Source organism: Thalassophryne amazonica, chromosome 9 (assembly GCF_902500255.1).
Source record: "Thalassophryne amazonica chromosome 9, fThaAma1.1, whole genome shotgun sequence".
Classification (NCBI taxonomy): Eukaryota; Metazoa; Chordata; class Actinopteri; order Batrachoidiformes; family Batrachoididae; genus Thalassophryne; species Thalassophryne amazonica.
In genome coordinates, this window is record NC_047111.1 from 12020486 (window position 1) to 12042518 (window position 22033).

General features: G+C 48.6%; 1 protein-coding gene across 7 annotated transcripts in view; it reads left to right on the plus strand.

Annotated features, from left to right (window-relative positions):
• LOC117516744 (stromal interaction molecule 1-like) overlaps nucleotides 1–19183 on the plus strand; it is a 129071-nt gene extending 109888 nt beyond the window's left edge. For 4 of the 7 annotated variants that reach the window (XM_034177577.1, XM_034177578.1, XM_034177576.1 and 1 more), the window contains 4 exons: nucleotides 214–449; nucleotides 606–692; nucleotides 919–988; nucleotides 16563–19183. In XM_034177577.1, the coding sequence (XP_034033468.1) occupies nucleotides 214–449; nucleotides 606–692; nucleotides 919–988; nucleotides 16563–16950 (781 nt within the window). In that variant the 3' untranslated portion in view covers nucleotides 16951–19183. Of the gene's footprint in view, nucleotides 1–213; nucleotides 450–605; nucleotides 733–918; nucleotides 989–16562 lie in introns of all 7 variants that reach the window. The other 3 variants (XM_034177579.1, XM_034177581.1, XM_034177583.1) reach the window with 3 other exon arrangements.
• Nucleotides 19184–22033: the final 2850 nt, after the last annotated feature.

The window sequence follows — 22033 nt, forward strand, 5'->3', positions numbered from 1 at the left end:
ATAAGGTGCACCAGATCAAAGTCCTCGACCTTCAGACTGGTCCAGGTTGCAGTTGTGCAACGCTCACAGCGGCTCTGTGATGGGGTGAGTGAGAAGGTGAAGGCACGAGCAACAGGGTAAAAACGTGTCCCGTCACTTTGTCTCCTGTGTAGCTCACACTGTTTGCTGATGATGTTGAGTCGTCTTCTCTGTACTGAACCCCTCCCCTCTTAGACAGGCCCTGGCTGAGGTGACGGCGGCTCTGCGGGAGAAGCTGTACCGCTGGCAGCAGATCGAGACTCTGACAGGGTTCAGCCTGGTCAACAACCCAGGTCTGAGTGCACTCGCCTCTGCCCTCAACCTGGACCCATCCATCCTGGGCATCAGGCCTCCAGCCCTACAGCACCTCCTCTTCTCCGATGACCTGGATGACATGGACGAGGAGATTCTCTCTCCAGGGACCCTGCAATGTAAGTCCCAGTTCTGAAATCCATGTTCACATGTTCCTCAAGGTTCTGAGTTCCAACTCTTGCTCGCGCTCTACTGAATGGTCAAACGGTGTTGTTGGAACACCATGAGCCACGTGTCCCCTCCTCTGATTCTGTCTCCTGATCTTCTTCCTCCAGACGCTGCGTGGCAGATGGACCGGCGAGTGAGTGACCTCTGGCCCCTGAGTGGCATCGCAGACAGCCAGTCGTCATGGAAATGCTCTGGTTGGCCCCTGCCTCTTCTCCACCCAAGTGTCTTAAACTGGTGTTAATCTGGTTAAATTTGACACTCTTGATCTTGTCTGGTGTCAGCGTCCGGTTTTCCTTCCTGTCCATTCACAGTTTGTTTCTGAAATTAAAGTCACTCTTGTTGCATTTTTCCACACAAACAGAATTTCTGTCTTCATTTCATCTTGTGGCTGAAATTGACCTGTTGTCTGTCCTCATCCAGCAGCTCCGAGTCTGACGCCACCGCTACGGTCAAGGAGAGGGGACGCCACCGTGACCGTCAGCTCTCAGAGGTTGGTTTAGGGACGGGGCTTACCACAACATCTCACCATCTCTGTGGCCACGTCCAGCTGAACACTCCTCCTCCTACTCCTCCACTTTTGACTCCGCCTTCTCAGTTCCTCTCACTTAAACTCTCAGGTGATGTGTGCCCTTCCACCTGCAGGGAGCACTGTGAGAATCAGGAGGTGGCGCTGTTGGTTTGGGTATCTCCCACAACATGATCGATGCACAATACTGAAACGCTATGAAAAACCAAACATCTCAGTTGTTTAGTTTGTAAGTATGTCCTCAGTGATTTAAAAAGACAAAACACACAACAGATGGGAATCCATGACAGGGATTGTTTACAGATGGGACTGAGACCAGAAAGACAGGAGGAGGAGTTTAAGATGCTGTGAGTAATGAGGATGGACAGGAGGATGAGGAATGAACATATCAGAGGGACAGCTCAGGTGGTATGGTTTGGAGACAAAGTTAGAGAGGTGAGAGTGAGATGGTTTGGACATGTGCAGAGGAGGGCCCCAGGGTATATAGGGAGAAGGACGCTGAGGATGCTCCATGCCAGACTTTTGACAGGGAGCAGAAAGTTTGACCACATCGCACCTGTTCTGGCATCTCTCCATTGGCTGCCTGTCTCTGTGAGATCAGACTTTAAGGTTCTGTTATTAGCCTATAAAATTGTTCATGGACTGGCACCGACCTACCTAGCTGATTTAATTAAACCCTATGTAAGGCTCTGTGCTCACAGGATGCAGGACTACTTTGTGTTCTGAGGGTGAAGAAAGTCTGTGGGTCAAAGAGCTTTCTCATATCGTGCCCCTGTCTTGTGGAATGGTCTCCCAGTGTCAGTACGACAGTCTGATACTGTGGAGACATTCAAGTCAAGACTCAAGACATCTTGTGCACCGCTCACAGCTCACCGCTCAGTGCTATGGTTAGCATAGTGTGTTGCATCCTTTTGAATTCTTTTTAAATTTTATTCTTTTATTTTTTAATCTTTTAATTGTGCTTTTTAAAATGGTTGTTATTAATTTATTTTAAATGGAATGGTATGAATGAGGAATTAAAGCAGCGTCCAAACATTCAACAGTCCATCCATCCATCCATTTTCTTCCGCTTTATCCAGTGTCGGGTCGCGGGGGCAGCAGCTCAAGCAAAGCCGCCCAGACCTCCCGATCCACACACACCTCCCCCAGCTCCTCCAGGGGAACCCCAAGGCGTTCCCAAGCCAGCTGCAAGACATAGTCCCTCCAGCGTGTCCTGGGTCTTCCCCGGGGCCTCCTCCCAATGGGACGTGCCCGGAACACCTCTCCAGCGAGGCGTCCAGGGGGCATCCGAAAAAGATGCCAGAGCCACCTCAGCTGGAACCTTTCGACGTGGAGGAGCAGCGGCTCGACTCTGAGCTCCTCCCGAGTGACCGAGCTCCTCACTCTATCTCTAAGGGAGCGTCCAGCCACCCTGCAGAGGAAACTCATCTCGGCTGCTTGTACTCATGATCTTGTTCTTTCGGTCATGAGCCAAATCTCATGACCATAGGTGAGGGTAGGAACATAGATCAATCGGTAAATCGAGAGTTTTGCCCCCCTACTCAGCTCTCTCTTTACCACGACAGTCCGATACAGCGACCACATCACTGCAGACACTGCACCAATCCGTCTGTCGATCTCACGCTCCATCTGTCCCTCTCTCGTGAACAAGACCCCGAGATACTTAAACTCCTCCACTTGAGGCAAGGACACTCCACCGACCTGAAGATGGTAAAGCACCTTTTTCTGGTCAAGAACCATGGCCTCGGATTTGGAGGTGCTGATTTTCATCCTGGACACTTCACACTTGGCTGCAAACTGCCCCAGTACACGCTGAAGGTCCTGATTTGACAAAGCCAACAGAACCACATCGTCCGCAAACAGCAGAGACGAGATTCTGTGGTTCCCAAACTGGACCCCCTCTACACCCTGACTGCGCCTAGAAAGAAATTCTGGCAAACCGTCCGACACCTCCGGAGGCGGAAGCAGCTCCCCACCAACACTGTCTATGGTGCGGGTGGGGAGCTGTTGACCCTGACTGGGGATGTTAATGGGCGGTGGAAGGAATACTTCGAGGATCTCCTCAATCCCATCGTCATGGCTTCCGAAGAGGAAGCAGAGACGGGGGACTCAGAGGTGGACACATCCATTACCCAGGCCGAAGTCACCGAGGTGTTCAGAAATCTGTCCGGAGTACCTTAAATCTCTGGATGTTGAGGGACTGTCTTGGTTGAGACGTCTATGCAACATCGCGTGGCGGTCGGGGACAGTGCATCTGGATTGGCAGACCGGGGTGGTGGTCCCTCTGTTTAAAAAGGAGGACCGGAGGGTGTGTTCCAGCTACAGGGGGATCACACTCCTCAGCCTCCCCGGTAAGGTCTATTCCAGAGTACTGGAGAGGAGAATTCGACCGATAGTCGAACCTCGGATTCAGGAGGAGCAGTGTGGTTTTTGTCCTGGTCGCGGCACACTGGACCAGCTCTACACACTCCATCGGGTGCTCCAGGAGTACGGGATCCGGGGTCCTTTGCTAAGGGCTATCCGGTCCCTGTACGACCGCAGCAGGAGCTTGGTCCGCATTGCCGGTAGTAAGTCAAGCCTGTTTCCAGTGCACATTCAACAGTTTAAAACAAAATATAAGGAATGTGTTTTCATGGGATACAGGGATGAAGTGTGAGACTTACTCTGTGTTCACAGGAAACTGTTATTGATTATTTATTTCTATATTTGTTTTATGGATTTATTTACGTATGTTCATTGTTAGTTGGGTCTATCTTTTCTGTTGTGTTTTGTTTTGTCGGGTTCCTTGTATCGTTATTATTGTTACTATTAGTATTATTGTTGTTGCTGTTATTATTATCATGATTGTCAGTAGTATTTTTAAGGAAATAGGGATTGATATGTAAGTCATAAAACAGGGAGAAGGGGTGGGATTAGATAAGTTTTGACTTCTCACTCCTTTTTGAACTAACTTCATTTTACATTGTCTGTTGTTTTATTTTTTCTTTTGTTATGTTCAAAATAAATCTTCAATTCAGTTAAATTGTTCTTGAACTGTTTTGTGTGAAGGGTCTTGGGGTGATGCTGTCATGATTTGGTGCTTTTATAAATTTAATAAATGAAATTAATTAAATTGAGGATGGAACCACCAGGCAGGAGGATAAGAGGGGGGCCAAAGAGGAGGGTTATGGATTTTTCACTTTCAATTTCTATTTATTTTCATTTATATTGCGCCAAATCACAACAGGGTTGCCTCAAGGTGCTTCACACAAGTAAGGTCTAACCTTACTAACCCCCAGAGCAGCAGTGGTAAGGAAAAACTCCTTCTGAGGAAGAAACCTCAAGCAGACCAGACTCAAAGGGGTGACCCTCTGCTTGGGCCATGATACAGACATAAATTACAAAACAATTCACCAAACAAATACAACCCCTGGCAATAATTATGGAATCATCGGCCTCAGAGGATGTTCATTCAGTTGTTTAATTTTGTAGAAAAAAAGCAGATCACAGACATGACACAAAACTAAAGTCATTTCAAATGGCAACTTTCTGGCTTTAAGAAACACTATAAGAAATCAGGAAAAATAATTGTGGCAGTCAGTAATGGTTACCTTTTTAGACCAAGCAGAGGGAAAAAAATATGGACTCACTCAATTCTGAGGAATAAATTATGGAATCACCCTGGAAATTTTTATCCCCAAAACTAACACCTGCATCATATCAGATCTGCTCGTTAGTCTGCATCTAAAAAGGAGTGAACACACCTTGGAGAGCTGTTGCACCAAGTGGACTGACATGAATCATGGCTCCAACACGAGAGATGTCAATTGAAACAAAGGAGAGAATTATCAAACTCTTAAAAGAGGGTAAATCATCACGCAATGTTGCAAAAGATGTTGGTTGTTCACAGTCAGCTGTGTCTAAACTCTGGACCAAATACAAACAACATGGGAAGGTTGTCAAAGGCAAATAGACCAAGGAAGACATCAAAGCGTCAAGACAGAAAACTTAAAGCAATATGTCTCAAAAATCGAAAATGCACAAAACAAATGAGGAATGAATGGGAGGAAACTGGAGTCAACGTCTGTGACCGAACTGTAAGAAACCGCCTAAAGGAAATGGTATTTACATACAGAAAAGCTAAACGAAAGCCATCATTAACACCTAAACAGAAAAAAACAAGGTTACAATGGGCTAAGGAAAAGCAATCGTGGACTGTGGATGACTGGATGAAAGTCATATTCAGTGATGAATCTCGAATCTGCACTGGGCAAGGTGATGATGCTGGAACTTTTGTTTGGTACCGTTCCAATGAGATTTATAAAGATGACTGACTGAAGAGAACGTATATTTCCACAGTCATTGATGATATGGGGCTGCATGTCAGGTAAAGGCACTGGGGAGATGGCTGTCATTACATCATCAATAAATGCACAAGTTTATGTTGATATTTTGGACACTTTTCTTATCCCATCAATTGAAAGGATGTTTGGGGATGATGAAATCATTTTTCAAGATGATAATGCATCTTGCCATATTCAATCAATCAATCAATTTTTTTATATAGCGCCAAATCACAACAAACAGTTGCCCCAAGGCGCTTTATATTGTAAGGCAAGGCCATACAATAATTATGTAAAACCCCAACGGTCAAAACGACCCCCTGTGAGCAAGCACTTGGCTACAGTGGGAAGGAAAAACTCCCTTTTAACAGGAAGAAACCTCCAGCAGAACCAGGCTCAGGGAGGTTTTCAGTTTTTGCCATAGAGCAAAAACTGAAAACATTCCTTGCAAAAAGACACATAGGGTCAATGTCATGGCCTGCAAATAGTCCGGATCTTAATCCAATTGAAAATCTTTGGTGGAAGTTGAAGAAAATGGTCCATGACAAGGCTCCAACCTGCAAAGCTGATCTGGCAACAGCAATCAGAGAAAGTTGGAGCCAGATTGATGAAGAGTACTGTTTGTCACTCATTAAGTCCATGCCTCAGAGACTGCAAGCTGTTATAAAAGCCAGGTGCAACAAAATACTAGTGATGGGAGCGTTCTTTTTGTTTTTCATGATTCCATATTTTTTTCCCTCTGCTTGGTCTAAAAAAGTAACTGTTACTGACTGCCACAAATTTTTTTTTTTTCCTGATTTCTTATAGTGTTTCTTAAAGCCAGAAAGTTGCCATTTGAAATGACTTTAGTTTTGTGTCATGTCTGTGATCTGCTTTTTTCTACAAAATTAAACAACTGAATAAACATCCTCAGAGGCCGGTGATTCCATAATTTTTGCCAGGGGTTGTATACAGGAAATGCTGTTGGTGCACAGGAGGGTCGCCAGCACAAATACCACACCCATCTCTGGATGGAGCTGCACCTTAAACAGAGAGAAAAAACAGAACCTGTTGGGAAAGTGTAGGAACACGGACCCACAACAGGGGGCGCAAATGAACGGACAATGGAGAAAGTCAAATCACAAAGTTTTACTGTTGTGAATTCACACAACAAACACAACAGATTACAAATACAGCAGTAACCGAATTCCAATGGTGTCGTGTGGGCAGGCTCGACGATAGGAGACGTCTGTCCGAGTCGAACCGGAACCACCCGATTTCCTCTGCCACCGAACCCCGGGGATACTGGAGCCGCCAAGTCCCGAACCCCAGGTGGCCACTGCCTCCGCTCGTCGGATCCGGTACTGCTGGCAAGGAACAGAAACAGTCAGGTGTGGGTGCGGCTGCACCCAGCAACACACAGGGTGGAAACACCACCTCCACCTCTTGTCAGGAAAATATTGGTAAGTGCAGGAGTGTGAGTACTTATCCAAGAAGTCCAATACAGTCTCCCGCTGTACTACTCACTGTCTGCTATCCAACACACAAGCAACAAAGTATTATCGTCAAGAACACAATTGGCTGAGTATGTTACCTCCTTAGTAGAGCGATATCTCGGCAATGAGGTGGAGATGCCGTCCTGCTGATATACCTCCCTGTTGATTGATATCAGCTGTCTCAGGTGATGGGTGACAGCTGTCACCCTGGCTGCTCCTGTGAGGCGGCAGCGCCCTCCGGTGCCTGGAGCCCGCACTCCAGGCAGGGCGCCCTCTGGTGGTGGTGGGCCAGCAGTACCTCCTCTTCAGCGGCCCACACAACAGGACCCCCCCCCTCAACGGGCGCCTCCTGGCGCACGACCAGGCTTGTCCAGGTGGCGACGGTAGAAGTCGGCCAGGAGGGCCGGGTCCAGGATGAAGCTCTTCTTCACCCAGGAGCGTTCTTCGGGGCCGTACCCTTCCCAGTCCACCAGATACTGAAAACCCCGGCCCATCCGTCGGACGTCGAGGAGCCGGCGCACAGTCCAATCCGGCTCGCCGTCGATGATCCGGGCAGGAGGTGGTGCCGGACCCGGAGTGCAGAGGGGTGAGGTGTGATGAGGTTTGATTCTGGAAACATGGAATACTGGATGAATCCGCAGTGAGGCCGGAAGCTGAAGCCTCACTGCGGCGGGATTGATGACCTTGAGAATTTTAAACGGACCAATGTATCGTTCCTGTAGTTTCGGGGAGTCCACTTGTAGGGGAATGTCCTTGGTGGACAACCACACTTCCTGCCCAGGACGATACGTGGGAGCCGGGGTCCGCCGCCGGTCTGCATGGGTCTTCGCCCTCGTCCGGGCCTTCAACAAAGCAGAACGGGCGGCACGCCACACCCGACGGCACTTCCGTAGGTGGGCCTGGACCGAGGGCACACCGACCTCTCCCTCAACCACCGGAAACAACGGGGGCTGATACCCCAAACACACCTCAAAAGGGGAGAGGCCGGTGGCTGATGATACTTGACTGTTGTGGGCGTACTCGATCCAGGCCAGGTGGGTACTCCAGGCCGTCGGGTGCGCGGCTGTCACACAACGTAGGGTCTGCTCCATCTCTTGGTTGGCCCGTTCTGCTTGCCCGTTGCTCTGGGGGTGATACCCGGACGAGAGACTGACCGTGGCCCCCAGTTCCCGGCAGAAGCTCCTCCAGACGTGCAAGGAGAACTGGGGACCGCGATCGGAGACGATGTCTGATGGTATCCCATGCAGACGGACGACGTGGTGGACCAGGAGGTCCGCTGTCTCCTGGGCCGTTGGTAGCTTCGGGAGGGCCACGAAGTGGGCCGCCTTGGAGAATCGGTCCACTATCGTGTGGATGACGGTGTTTCCCTGGGACGGCGGAAGGCCCATGACAAAATCCAGGCCGATGTGAGACCAGGGGCGATGAGGCACGGGCAGCGGCTGTAGCAATCCCGATGTCTTGCGGTGGTCGGCCTTGCCCCTGGCGCAGGTGGTACAGGCCTGGATGTAACTCCGGACGTCGGCCTCCAGGGACGCCCACCAGAAGCGCTGCCGGACGACTGCCACGGTTCTTCGCACCCCAGGATGACAGGAGAGCTTAGAACCGTGACAGAAGTCCAGGACCGCAGCCCTAGCTTCTGGTGGGACGTAGAGTTTGTTCTTCGGTCCGGTTCCGGGGTCCGGGTCTCGTGTCAGGGCCTCCCGGACGGTCTTCTCCACGTCCCAGGTGAGGGCGGCCACGATAGTGGACTCCGGGATGATGGGATCCGGGGGATCCGACGACTCCGTTCTGACTTCATCTTCATGTACCCGGGACAAAGCATCCGATCTTTGATTTGTGGTCCCGGGACGGTAGGTGATCCGGAAGTCAAAACGGCCGAAGAACAGTGACCAGCGGGCTTGCCTGGGATTCAGCCGCTTGGCGGTCCTGATATACTCCAGGTTCTGGTGGTCAGTGAAAACCGTGAATGGCACGGACGTTCCCTCCAACAGATGTCTCCACTCCTCAAGAGCCTCTTTCACCGCAAGGAGTTCTCGATTGCCGACGTCATAGTTCCGTTCGGCTGGGGTCAACCTGCGGGAAAAATAGGCACACGGGTGAAGGACCTTATCGGTCTTCCCGCTCTGGGACAGCACGGCTCCTATCCCTGAGTCCGAGGCGTCCACTTCAACCACTAACTGGCGACTAGGATCGGGCTGCACCAGAACGGGTGCAGACGAGAAGCGCCGTTTCAACTCCTTGAACGCGGCATCGCAACGATCCGACCAGGTGAAGGGACCTTTTGGCGAGGTCAGGGCTGTCAGGGGGCTAACTACCTGACTGTAGCCCTTAATGAACCTCCTGTAGAAATTAGCAAAGCCTAGGAACTGTTGCAACTTCCTACGGCTCGTGGGTTGGGGCCAGTCTCTCACCGCCGCAACCTTGGCCGGATCAGGAGCGACGGAGTTGGAGGAGATGATGAACCCCAGGAAGGACAAAGACGTGCGGTGGAACTCACACTTCTCGCCCTTCACAAACAGCCGGTTCTCCAACAACCGCTGCAGGACCTGACATACATGCTTGACATGGGTCTCAGGGTCTGGAGAAAAGATGAGTATATCGTCTAGGTATACGAAGACGAACCGGTGCAGGAAATCCCGCAAGACATCATTAACCAACGCTTGGAAAGTCGCGGGAGCGTTTGTGAGACCGAACGGCATGACCAGGTACTCAAAGTGACCTAAGGGGGTGTTGAATGCCGTCTTCCACTCGTCTCCCTTCCGGATCCGGACCAGATGATACGCATTTCTAAGATCGAGCTTGGTGAAAATTCGGGCTCCATGCAGGGGCGTGAACACCGAATCCAACAGGGGCAACGGGTATCGATTGCGAACCGTGATTTCGTTCAGTCCCCTGTAATCAATGCATGGGCGAAGTCCGCCGTCTTTTTTACCCACAAAAAAGAAACCTGCACCCATCGGGGAGGTGGAATTCCGGATCAACCCGGCGGCTAACGAGTCCCGGATGTAGGTCTCCATTGATTCGCGCTCAGGCCATGAGAGGTTGTACAGCCTACTGGACGGGAACTCACTGCCCGGAACCAAATCAATGGCACAATCATACGGACGGTGGGGGGGAAGAGTGAGCGCCAGATCCTTGCTGAACACGTCGACAAGGTCATGGTACTCCACCGGCACCGTCTCCAGATTGGGCGGGACTCTGATCTCCTCCTTAGCCTGGGAGCCGGGAGGAACCGAGGAACCTAGACACACCCGATGGCAGGTTTCGCTCCACTGAACCACTACCCCGGACGGCCAATCAATCCGGGGATTGTGCTTCAACATCCAGGGAAATCCTAAAACCACACGGGAGGTGGCAGGAGTCACAAAAAACTCGATCTCCTCCCGGTGATTCCCTGACACCACCAGAGTTACAGGTGGTGTCTTGTGCGTGATTGGAGGGAGTAGGGAGCCATCTAGTGCTCGAACCTGCACAGGCGGGGTAAGCGCCACCAGAGGGAGCCCTATCTCCCTGGCCCATCTGCTGTCTAACAGATTCCCTTCAGAGCCCGTGTCCACCAGTGCTGGGGCCTTCAGGGTTGATTCCTCATAAAGGATCGTAACTGGGAGTCGTGTGGCAATGTGGGTGTGTCCCACGTGAATGTCTCGGCCCACCCCTAGCCCAGTCTCTAGGGGCGGGCGTTGGTGTTTAACCGCTCGGGGCAGTCTCTCACGTGGTGCTCTATCGAGCCACAAACAAAGCATACTCCACGGGCCCGCCTCCTCTGTGCATCTGGTGCCCTAAATGTTGCCCTGCTCGTGTCCATAGCTTCGTCAGCAGGGGGAGCTGTAGCCACACGGAGCGCGGGGGCCGTGGAGCGTGGGGAAGGCGGAGCGCGGTCGGAACCGGAAGGGAGAGGGACGGCGCGTGCCCGGCCACGCCCTTCGTCTCGTTCCCGACGACGTTCTTCTAACCGGTTGTCTAGTCGTATGACAAGATCGATGAGCCCATCTAAATCCCGCGGTTCGTCCTTAGCCACCAGGTGCTCCTTGAGAACCAAAGACAGTCCGTTTACGAAGGCGGCGCGGAGGGCAGTGCTATTCCAGCCGGACCTCGCAGCCGCGATGCGGAAGTCGACTGCATAAGCAGCTGCACTCCGGCGCCCCTGTCTCATTGACAGCAGCACGGCTGAAGCGGTTTCTCCTCTATTAGGGTGATCGAACACTGTTCTGAACTCCCTCACAAACCCATCATATGTCTGAAGGAGCCGTGAGTTCTGCTCCCAGAGCGCTGTAGCCCAAGCGCGTGCCTCACCGCGAAGCAGGTTTATTACATAAGCTACCTTGCTAGCATCAGTTGCGTACATGACGGGACGCTGTGCGAAGACGAGCGAACACTGCATAAGAAAATCCGCGCACGTCTCCACACAGCCTCCGTACGGCTCTGGGGGGCTTATGTAAGCTTCAGGGGAAGGTGGGAGGGGTCGTTGAACGACCAGTGGAACGTCACTGTTACGCACAGGGTCGACGGGAGGGAGAGCCGCAGGCGAGAGCCTCCACCCTGCGGTTCAGGAGGACGTTCTGCTCGGTCATCACATCCAACCGAGTCGTGAAAGCGGTGAGGATCCGCTGCAACTCACCGATCACCCCTCCTGAGGACGCCTGCGCGCCCTGTTCTTCCATTGGCCGTTCAACAGCCGGTTGACGCCCCTCGGGATCCATGACGCTGGCCGAGATATCCTGTTGGGAAAGTGTAGGAACACGGACCCACAACAGGGGGCGCAAATGAACGGACAATGGAGAAAGTCAAATCACAAAGTTTTACTGTTGTGAATTCACACAACAAACACAACAGATTACAAATACAGCAGTAACCGAATTCCAATGGTGTCGTGTGGGCAGGCTCGACGATAGGAGACGTCTGTCCGAGTCGAACCGGAACCACCCGATTTCCTCTGCCACCGAACCCCGGGGATACTGGAGCCGCCAAGTCCCGAACCCCAGGTGGCCACTGCCTCCGCTCGTTGGATCCGGTACTGCTGGCAAGGAACAGAAACAGTCAGGTGTGGGTGCGGCTGCACCCAGCAACACACAGGGTGGAAACACCACCTCCACCTCTTGTCAGGAAAATATTGGTAAGTGCAGGAGTGTGAGTACTTATCCAAGAAGTCCAATACAGTCTCCCGCTGTACTACTCACTGTCTGCTATCCAACACACAAGCAACAAAGTATTATCGTCAAGAACACAATTGGCTGAGTACGTTACCTCCTTAGTAGAGCGATATCTCGGCAATGAGGTGGAGATGCCGTCCTGCTGATATACCTCCCTGTTGATTGATATCAGCTGTCTCAGGTGATGGGTGACAGCTGTCACCCTGGCTGCTCCTGTGAGGCGGCAGCGCCCTCCGGTGCCTGGAGCCCGCACTCCAGGCAGGGCGCCCTCTGGTGGTGGTGGGCCAGCAGTACCTCCTCTTCAGCAGCCCACACAACAGAATCAGGCATCAGAAAGACAACAAAAAAAGTAAGTCCCTTCGGCTGCTCCCTTGTTTGCACTCAGGGTCGCCACAGTAAATCCAAGGTGGATCTGCATGATGAATTGGCACACGTTTTATGCTGGATGCCCTTTCTGACGCAACTCCACATTACATGGAGAAATGTGGCAGGGGTGGGATTCGAACCGGGAGCCTTCCGCACCGAAACCAAGTGCACTTGGCCACCACCCCTGCCATCAGAAAGACAAATACAGTATAATTTGTCAGCATTAAACAACAAGAAAAACAGAAGAAATACTGAGGTGATCACCGGCCACTAGCCCTAATTTTCACTAAAAGACCCAGAATTTAAGTAAAGTTTAGGCCACGGCACACTCCGTTTACTAATAAAATGAATTAAAAATGAGTAAAAAGCGTAGAACTATACTGTACCAGTATGCTAGCCATACGAAAGGGAAAATAAGTGCGTCTTAAGTCTGGACTTGAAAGTCTCCACAGAATCTGACTGTTTTATTGATGCAGGGAGATCATTCCACAGAACAGGGGCATGATAAGAGAAAGCTCTGTGACCCGCAGACTTCTTATTCACCCTAGGGACACAAAGTAGTCCTGCACCCTGAGAACGCAAAGCCCGGGCCGGTACGTAGGGTTTAATTAGTTCAGCTAGGTAGGGAGGTGCCAGTCTGTGAACAGTTTTATAGACCCGTAGCAGAACTTTAAAATCTGATCTCACTGGGACAGGAAGCCAGTGAAGAGATGCCAAAATGGGTGTAATGTGGTCAAACTTTCTGCTTCATGTCAAAAGTCTGGCAGCAGCATTTTGAACCAGTTGGAGACCCCTAATGCTGGACTGTGGTAAACCAGAAAATAGAACATTGCAGTAGTCCAATCTAGAAGAGATAAACACATTAATCAGGGTCTCAGCATCAGCGATAGACAGGATGGGATGAATCTTTGTCAGTGTGATGTATGACACACGAGCCTAGGCTAAGGCTGAATCCTCGGCCCTTCCCCTCTGTTTCGCGCGGGCACGAGAGACAGAGGGGTGTCTCAGTTCTCTTTTTGGAGCGAGGCGGAGGCGTAGGTGGAGGGCTTCAAACCCCTCCGTTTGGAGTGAATCTGGATGCATACTCCGTTTGGAGGGTTAGGAGGAGCTGTCTCCGAAATGGAGACAGCGGGAATGGCACTGGTCATGGCGACAAGCAGCAGCAGCATGTTAAGTGTGTAGTGCGTATGAGGACTATCTTTTGGGTGTGATCGCTCCTTCTGGTGCTAAAGTGACTGTCCTGCAATAATTGACAGCCGATCACATCATCTGCGGTGCATATGTTTGCAACAAAATGGCCTGGTTGGAATATTTGCTCATTCTTACCTGTGTGGTGTACCTGTCCTGGGGCCTGTGTGCAAACAGTGGCGGCGTCCAGTACACCCGCAAATTTCTTCTCCGTCTCCAAGACTCGGGCGCTGGATCTGTTAATCCATCAGTGGTTTTCCCGAATGAAATGCTTTGATCCAGGGTGGAAGTTAGAGAAGCTTTTGGGCGGCAAAAAACACTTCTTCCAAAGAAAAGGGGAAGACGTGGTGGAGTTCGCCAGTGGCTAAGAAGAGAGGGGATGCGTCAGATTCCCCTTCCTACAATAATGCTTTCTAATTCCCAGTCCTTACGGGGTAAAACCGACAAGCTACGAGCCAATGTGCACTTCTTGGAGGAATATAAAAACTCTTGCCTCATTGCGCTCACGGAAACATGGCTAAAAAACCAGGATGTAAACTCGGAGCTGGACTTAGCTGAGTTTGGACAGCCACTCAGACTCGATTGGGACTCCCAAGTGACCGATAAGTCACTTGGGGGTGGAGTATGCCTGTACGTGAATCAAAATTGGTGGAAGACCGAAATTGTGAGGGAGTCTGTGTGTACGGAGGACATCAAACTCCTGTCAGTGTCTCTGCGCCCGTTCCACCGTTTGTGACCGTTGTTTACATTCATCCAAAGGCGAATGCTGATGTAGCTGTGCGGATGATTGCACGCACGGTGCGCAAACTCCAGGGTATCTCCCCAGATGCGCCTAATTTAATCATGGGAGATTTTAATAATTGTAACCCTGCTAGATTACTTCCAGGGTTTGAACAATATGTAACTTGCCCCACACGACGCACAAAATGTCTCGATCTGTGTTTTGGGTCAATCAAAGCGCATATAGATCATTCCGCAGAGCGCCACTAGGGTCGTAAAATCAAATTCTGGTGTTCTGTGCACTAACTTGTTTCCTTCAGATGTGGTCTTTGCAAATGAATTGAATACTTTTTATAATTGATTTAATGTCCTGAATTTTAATCACAAATTGTGTGTCCTTCAGAATGATGAGCCCAGCAACATTAACTTACCCATTGAGAGAGGTCCTTAAGCACCTTAAAAGTGTTAAGGAAAGGACACGTTCAGGGCCTGATGGTATTGGGGGAAGGGTACTTATGGAGCCAAAAGAGCCGCACAAATGAAGCGGCTTTCATTACAAATTACACTGTTTAGAAAGTTATAACTTGCCAAAAAACCTTACAGGCAGTTGTCTATGACAGCAAGGTGTCTGCTGCTGGATGCATGTTGCATATATTGTCGTTCTGAAGAATATCGTAACTTCGCTCATGCGCTGAGGCCTTATAATGTGCATACACACGAACACTACGATAAAATACTTTTATATCTCACAATGGAGAAAATCATGATAAAAGATAAGCACGTTAATTTGTATGTTCATAAATCCTTGGATAATAGCGACCCCTGCTGTTGGATTTCAAGGTCTGTAACACGTGTGTATTTAGTAAACAAACAGGGAGCCCTGAACACACTCATCTCCTAACAAGAAAATGAGGCAGAAAATGAGAAGTTTCACCAATGGGAATAAATTGTAAAATATATACACACACATGTATATGTGTAACACATAACCTGACGTCCTAACAGACTGTTATTATTTGTCAAGGAAATTTCTAAAGGAAATAGGGCTGGATGCAAAAAATGGGAGAATTTGGAAAAGAAATATAAGGTTAACAGAACGAGATGCAGCCCATAACATACATACAGGTGCTGGACATATAATTAGAATATCATGAAAAAGTTGATTTATTTCAGTAATTCCATTCAAAAAGTGAAACTTGTATAATGTATACATTCATTCCACACAGACTGATATATTTCAAGTGTTTATTTATTTTAATTACTAATTAATTAATTACTAATCAGTCAGTTAATGATTAATCAAACAATATTATTACTATTATTGATTAATTATTATTAGTATTATTAACACTAATTAATTATTAATACTATTATTATTATTATAAATTACAAATTAATTAACATGACATGTTTTATGCAGAAAAGTGAGAAAATAAAAAGAGCAAACAGGCTACTGCTACAAGTTGCATTTCGGTTGTCACGTTAACAAATAGTGAAGATGGCAGTTTGACATGGGTATTTTTTTTTTCTTCTAAGGTGGAGGGGTGTCTCAATTCATAGGGCTAGAGGCATACCCCTTCACCTTACCCCTTGTTTTAAAGGGGTAGGGGTAGGGGGAAGGGGTACAAAAGAGAATTGAGATTGGGGGTTCATGTTAACTGGGCAAATTGATGCCGATGTCTCACTGGACCAAGAACCATCATTTCAGTCTTATCAGAGTTTAAAAGTAGGAAGTTTCTAGACATCCAACTTCTCACTGATGCAAGGCAATCTTCTAAGGATTTTATGTGGATGAGATTACCAGCAGTTATCGGCATGTATAACTGAGTATCATCAGCATAGCAGTGAAAGGTAATCCCAAAGTGCTGCAATATGTGGCCAAGGGGTGCTGGGCACATATGGATGTGCTAAGGGAGGACATGCAGGTGGTTGGTGAGACAGAGGACAGGGTGAGACAGAGACTAGTGATCTCCTGTGGCACGCCATAATGGAAGCAGCTGGAAGAAGATAATAATCTTGTAACGTGATTAAAAAAAAAGTCATCTGAAACAGAAAACATGAGATTTTAGAATAACAGTTGAAGACGAGATTTTTCAAACTTTGTGAGTCTTTTAAGATCGCAGTGGAGCAGCGGTTAGCCAAAAGGACGTGTTTGGTTCCCATGTCAGGTCTTGCTCATCCCCCCCAATGTGGTTTCCTCACCAAGGTGAAAACTGGTGTGGTGTCATCATTACCCGACAGTTTGTTGTTTCTTGATTTCTGAGGACAGAATTTACTCTGCAAAACATTTTTTATGTTCTCTGTCTGTCTCTCTCAGGGACGTGATGAAGCACTTTGACTCCACCCTCCCACTTTCCCACAGCGAGTCACAAAGCTTGAAGGACTTCAGACCCTTTTCTGCGTCGTTGAGGCCCCACCCCCTGCACAGCCCGAGTTCTGGTGGTCTGGAGAAAAGTTCGAGTCTCGGGGAACTGAGTGATGCCGCCACTGCTGTCCTCGCCTCATCCTGCTCCACTCCATCCCTTTGCACCATTTCCTCCAGCGACAGTCAGTCGGTTTTCTCATCCGGCAGCTTGGTAGTCTGCGGACGTGGGATGAGAACCTGCAACAATCGCGTCACCCCGACTGAAGATGGTGAGTCGTCAGGTAGCACGAGGAGACACCCGCTGAATAAACTCTTTAAGAAGGAGCGGCTGTGGCAGTGATCCCTCTGTGCCAGCAGGTTGATGGTGGATGTCCCTGATCAGAATTAGTGAGGAACTATAAGGTGACAGGAACTTTTTTTTTTTAACCTGTTGCACCAAATAAGATCCAGACATGGCCGACTGATGAGTCCTCAAACAAGCTTCAGCTTCAGTTTGAGCTGATTCTGCTGTGGTCTGGATCCAGATGTGAATTCTGAATCTGGCTGCACTGGATGGCACGTCCCTTCATCATTACCATCGCGGGTGAGATCCTGAGGACCTGCACACGCTGTGTGCATCTCCTGTGTCCAGCAACTGAACGTCCACAGAGTTATTCAGCTGGAATAACAAAACAAAAACAACACGCCGTGTGATGACATCATCACACACGCTGTTTGCAGCCGCCACGTGGGAGGGGCATGTTTACACAGTCCTGTCGGTACATCCTGCTCCTGATTGGTTGTGAGCTCCATGATGGAAACCGTCTGACTCTGAAGGAGGAAACGCTGGTTGGACCGTTGGAGAAAACTGTCCATTAAGGTGAATCCAGGCCGGACTAACAGTGGATCTCCGAACAGGAAGATCATGTTTTGAACAGGCTCGTGCCATGTTCACGACATGTGGTGAAGTCTGGAAGCACCAGGGGAACATTTGGCGGATCGATTTATCCGAACATGCATCCTGTCGCGACTTTTTGAACATTTTACAAATGACATTTCATAATTTTGAACAAATGATTTCTTTCTTTACCGTCGTGTTCACCGTTGTCATGGAGGCAGCGTGGGGTGGGAGGGGCCAGTCCAACCTGTAGATCACACATAGATGAAACGCCCGAGTTCGGTGAGTCGGCATGATTTGGTCGTCTGTGTTGTGTTTATTTAAAACTGCGCTGAAGCGACTCATTGTCAGACTTCAGGATTCTGGATCTTTATTTTTGGACAGATCCGTTCACCCGCGTGGTCCACATGACCTTTGCAGAGATCAGGCTCAGGACCAAGTGATTTAACTCCATCAGGATTGTGTCTGTTCACTTTTATGACATCACTGATGTTACATAGGAAGCCCCGCCCACCCACAAAGTGTCGTTACAGCCTCTAGTAACACCACCAGGTTTCTGGGGTTTTTTTATTGACGTGTGGAGGTACATGAGGTTAAAATGATGTTTCCACTTTGACAGACTGTGAAAATCTTCCAGCATATTTATGACCACGTGTGGTGAAGCTCCCTGTCACCAAGACGCCGCCGCCACGCTGTTACTGCGGCCCAGCTACGGCCTCCTGTCTTGATAACCTCAGCAAGAATCACACAAGATCAGTAAAATCTGTCAAATGTGTCACAGTGTGTAAAGACGTCCACAATGCGTTGCCATGATGCAGCCGTGGCTGGTGCGTCACAAGGAAGACAGCACCCAAATGTCCACTAAGTACAGGACCCACCATGTTTCATCGTGATGGAATGTGGACCCTGATCCTGAAGGAAACCTGAAACCAACCACACAGACGTCTGTGAACGCAAGTCAAACCATGACATCATGAAACCACATTCCGTCCTGGATAGCAACCACCCAGGCAGAGAACTAGTCCATTTCCATGTCTCCAAAATATACAAATCTAAGTGTAATGTCTTTGGTGACCGCTGACAAATTAAAATTTAGGAAAATTCTTCTGAATGTGGACTGTGGTCCTCCTGTTTCTCAGTGGTACCAGGTTCTGGTTCCTGGCCTTTAAAAAAAAAAAAAGAGACTCGTGAGGGTAGCCACCAAGACACCCAGAAAACCCTGAAGGAGTTATATGCTTCTATGGCTGTTGCATCATCAGTCACAGCTTCATCGTGGACCAGAGAATTTTCATCCAAGAAACAAGATCAGATGTGGACTCGAGTCTCCCATGTGCCTTCTAGCAAACTGTCACTGAAACTTCACATCTTGTTCTTAAGAAAATCCTTTTCTGTTCCACCATGAAGCTGTGACTGATGATGCAACAGGTCACTCTCTCCAGTCACAGCCTCAGATGCCAGTAATGACTTCAGAATGGTCTTGGTGGCTTCCCTCACAGCTGTCATTCTTGCACATCTCTTCCACACAGATTTACGCTACAGTACCACACTGTTTGTATTTCTTCATGATGGATGGAAATGTTAAAAAAAAAATGTTCATGTGTTCATCAACGGACTTGTCAAAAGAAAATTATTTGTATTTAAAATATTTAGTTTGTCCAGTTTATGGTCTGTGAAGAAGAATAAATGGTTAACATGATGTTACTGAATTCTAATGTAAAGTCTGTCTCACAGCTCCACTGTGGTCAAGTATCAAGAAAAAATGTCCATATACTTGTGGACATGACGACACTGAAAGCAGGTGACTTCCAAAGAGGAATTACAGTAAAAGTCACCTAAACCGTCATCATATTATCAGGTTTGGTGGACAGAGACGTCTGGACACAAATGCTAGACTCAATAACACAGCTCTGGTTTTAAGATCGCTTACTGTAGGATTAAGCAGGTTCCGGTACATAAAAAGGCAGTCCAAAAAGAGCAAACAAATCAGGTACATCAGGCGATAAGGTGTGGTCAAAAAACATGGACGAACGAACCTGGGCGCGAGTTTACTTGGCAGTCCCTTAATAGGCAGATGTCACATGGACAGCCAAACCTTCTGGCCCGGTGTGTAGACAGGAGCCGTGGAGCTCTTCTTATCAGGCGCGCCGGAGAGCCCAACGAGCCCGCTCCCGGTTTCATCTGTAGCGAAGTATGAGGGCTAAGGCTGAGGACACACACGAGTCCAAGTCTGTGGAAGGAAACAGAGTGTTGGAAACCAACCTAATACATGAAAAGGGGAGGAACCAGTAGAGGATGACAGACGGCAATTATGAGCCAGTTCAATCCACACTAATTGAGAAGACCATGTGGCTGGATGCTGGGAGGCGAGAATATGGAGGCCCTTCTCGAGCTCCTGATGAACCTTTTCGGTCTGTCCATTGGCTTGTGGGTGATACCTGGAGGTGAGGCTGGAAGAGACTTCCAGCAGGTGGCAGAATTCTTTCCAGTTTTGAGAAACAGACTGAGGTCCACAGTCTAAAACATTGTCCTGAGGAAAGCCATGTAATTTGAAAATGTTCAACAACAAAGCTTCAGTGGTTTCCTTAGCAGTGGGTAACTTTGGTAGGGGTACAAAATGTGCCATTTTGGACAATCTATCTACTACTGTAAAAATAACGGTATTCCCCTTAGAGGGAGGTAGACCAGTCATAAAGTCAATGGTTATGTGCGACCAGGGTCGCGTAGGAATTTGCAAGAGAAGGAGTTTGCCAGTCAGTGAGCTGATGGATCATTAATGCATAGCACAGACTTGACATGCCTTAACATAGTCAGAAATATGTAACAGCATACGTGGCCACCAAAACCTTTCTTGAACAATTTGTACCGGTCTCTTGATACCCGGGTGACACGCGAACTGGCTGTCATGCCCCCACTGAATAACTTCATTCCTCAATGTGTCGGGATATATAAACTTCTTTTTGGATACCCCAGTGGGTTGGGTACATCGCATGTAGCCAACCTGACCTTTGACTCAATATCCCATGTAACAGCGGACACAAAGCATGATGCAGGGAGAATAGTGCTTGGTTCAGAAAGTATATAAGACAGATCACCCTGCTGGGAAAGTGCATCCAGTTTACTGTTTTTAGAACCAGGACAGGTAGGAAAGAATGAAATTGAACCGACTGGAAAAAAATGGCCCAGCGGGCCTGTTTGGCGTTTAGACGCTTAGCTGTCTGAAAGTACTGTAAGTTTTTATGATCAGTCCAAACCAAAAATGACTCTTGTGCCCCCTCAAGCCAATGGTACCACTCCTTCAAGGCCACTTTCACCGCCAACAGTTCCAGGTCGCCACACACGGTCAGCCTGTTCGCTATGCACAGCCACAGTAATTAAGCAGTCAACACCAAACTTAGTATGGTGACTGGGGGCACCAAGGGGGAGGTCACTGGGGCCCTTAGGTTGAAAGCACATATGCGAAAACACACACACACAGATGGTCAGCCTTGTAGATTAGCTGAGTTAGCCAAGCTACGCGCAGGTAACAGACAAAAATTTTATCCATGTCATTGTATATTTCATGTGACTTTAGTTAAGGTGTAGTAAGTTGCGTTGCATTGTGTGTATGTTGGCATTATTAATTTTCAGAGAAATTTGTGAGATGAGACTCAAGTGAATGATGATAAAAGGTGACAGCAGCTCAGATCACTGCAACACTGCAGGATACATAATGTTCTTAGTGTCTCTGCAGATGCTTCCCCAGCTCTGACATTTCATCCGTTTCGCACTTAGGGTTTTGCAACCTACCCCTTGCTTCTTGGGACGCATATCGACAGTCTGCATACCATACACAGCAGGTACATTTGTCAAAAAAAAAACCTTAACTCACATGCAGTGTGCACTGGTCTGTTCGGATTCTAATTAAAGTCCACCCTCACCAGCTGCTACTACGTAGTAAGTAAAGTGTGATGCTGCGTGTGATGCTGCTACTTGACCTGAGTACCAAGTGTGTTCCTATTTAACAAGGGTGATGTGCAGAGCTGCAGTAACTACAGAAGCATAAATCTGATCAGTCACAGTGTGAAGTTATGGGATAGAGTAGTCAAAGCTTGGTTTAGAAAACAGGTGAAGATCTGTGAACAGCAATGTAGTTTCATGCCAAGAAAGAGCAATACAGATGCAATGTTTGCTCGGAGAATACTGATGGAGAACTATAGAGAAGGCCATTGTGTGTTTGTGGATTTAGAGAAAGCTTATGCCAGGGTGCCAAGAGAAACATTGTGGTATTGTATGAGGAAGTCTGGAGTGGCAGAGAGGTATGTTAGGGTAGTGCAGGACATGTACAAGGATAGTGTGACAGCAGTGAAATGCGCAGTCAGAATGACAGACTCATTCAAGGTGGACGTGGGATTACACCAAGGATCAGCTCTGAGTCCTTTCTTGTTCACATTGGTGATGGACAGGTTGACTGATGAGATCAGACAGAAGTCTCCATGGACTATGAAGTTTGCAGATGACATTGTGATCTGTAATGAGAGTAGAGAGCAAGTTGAGTCTAGTCTGGAGA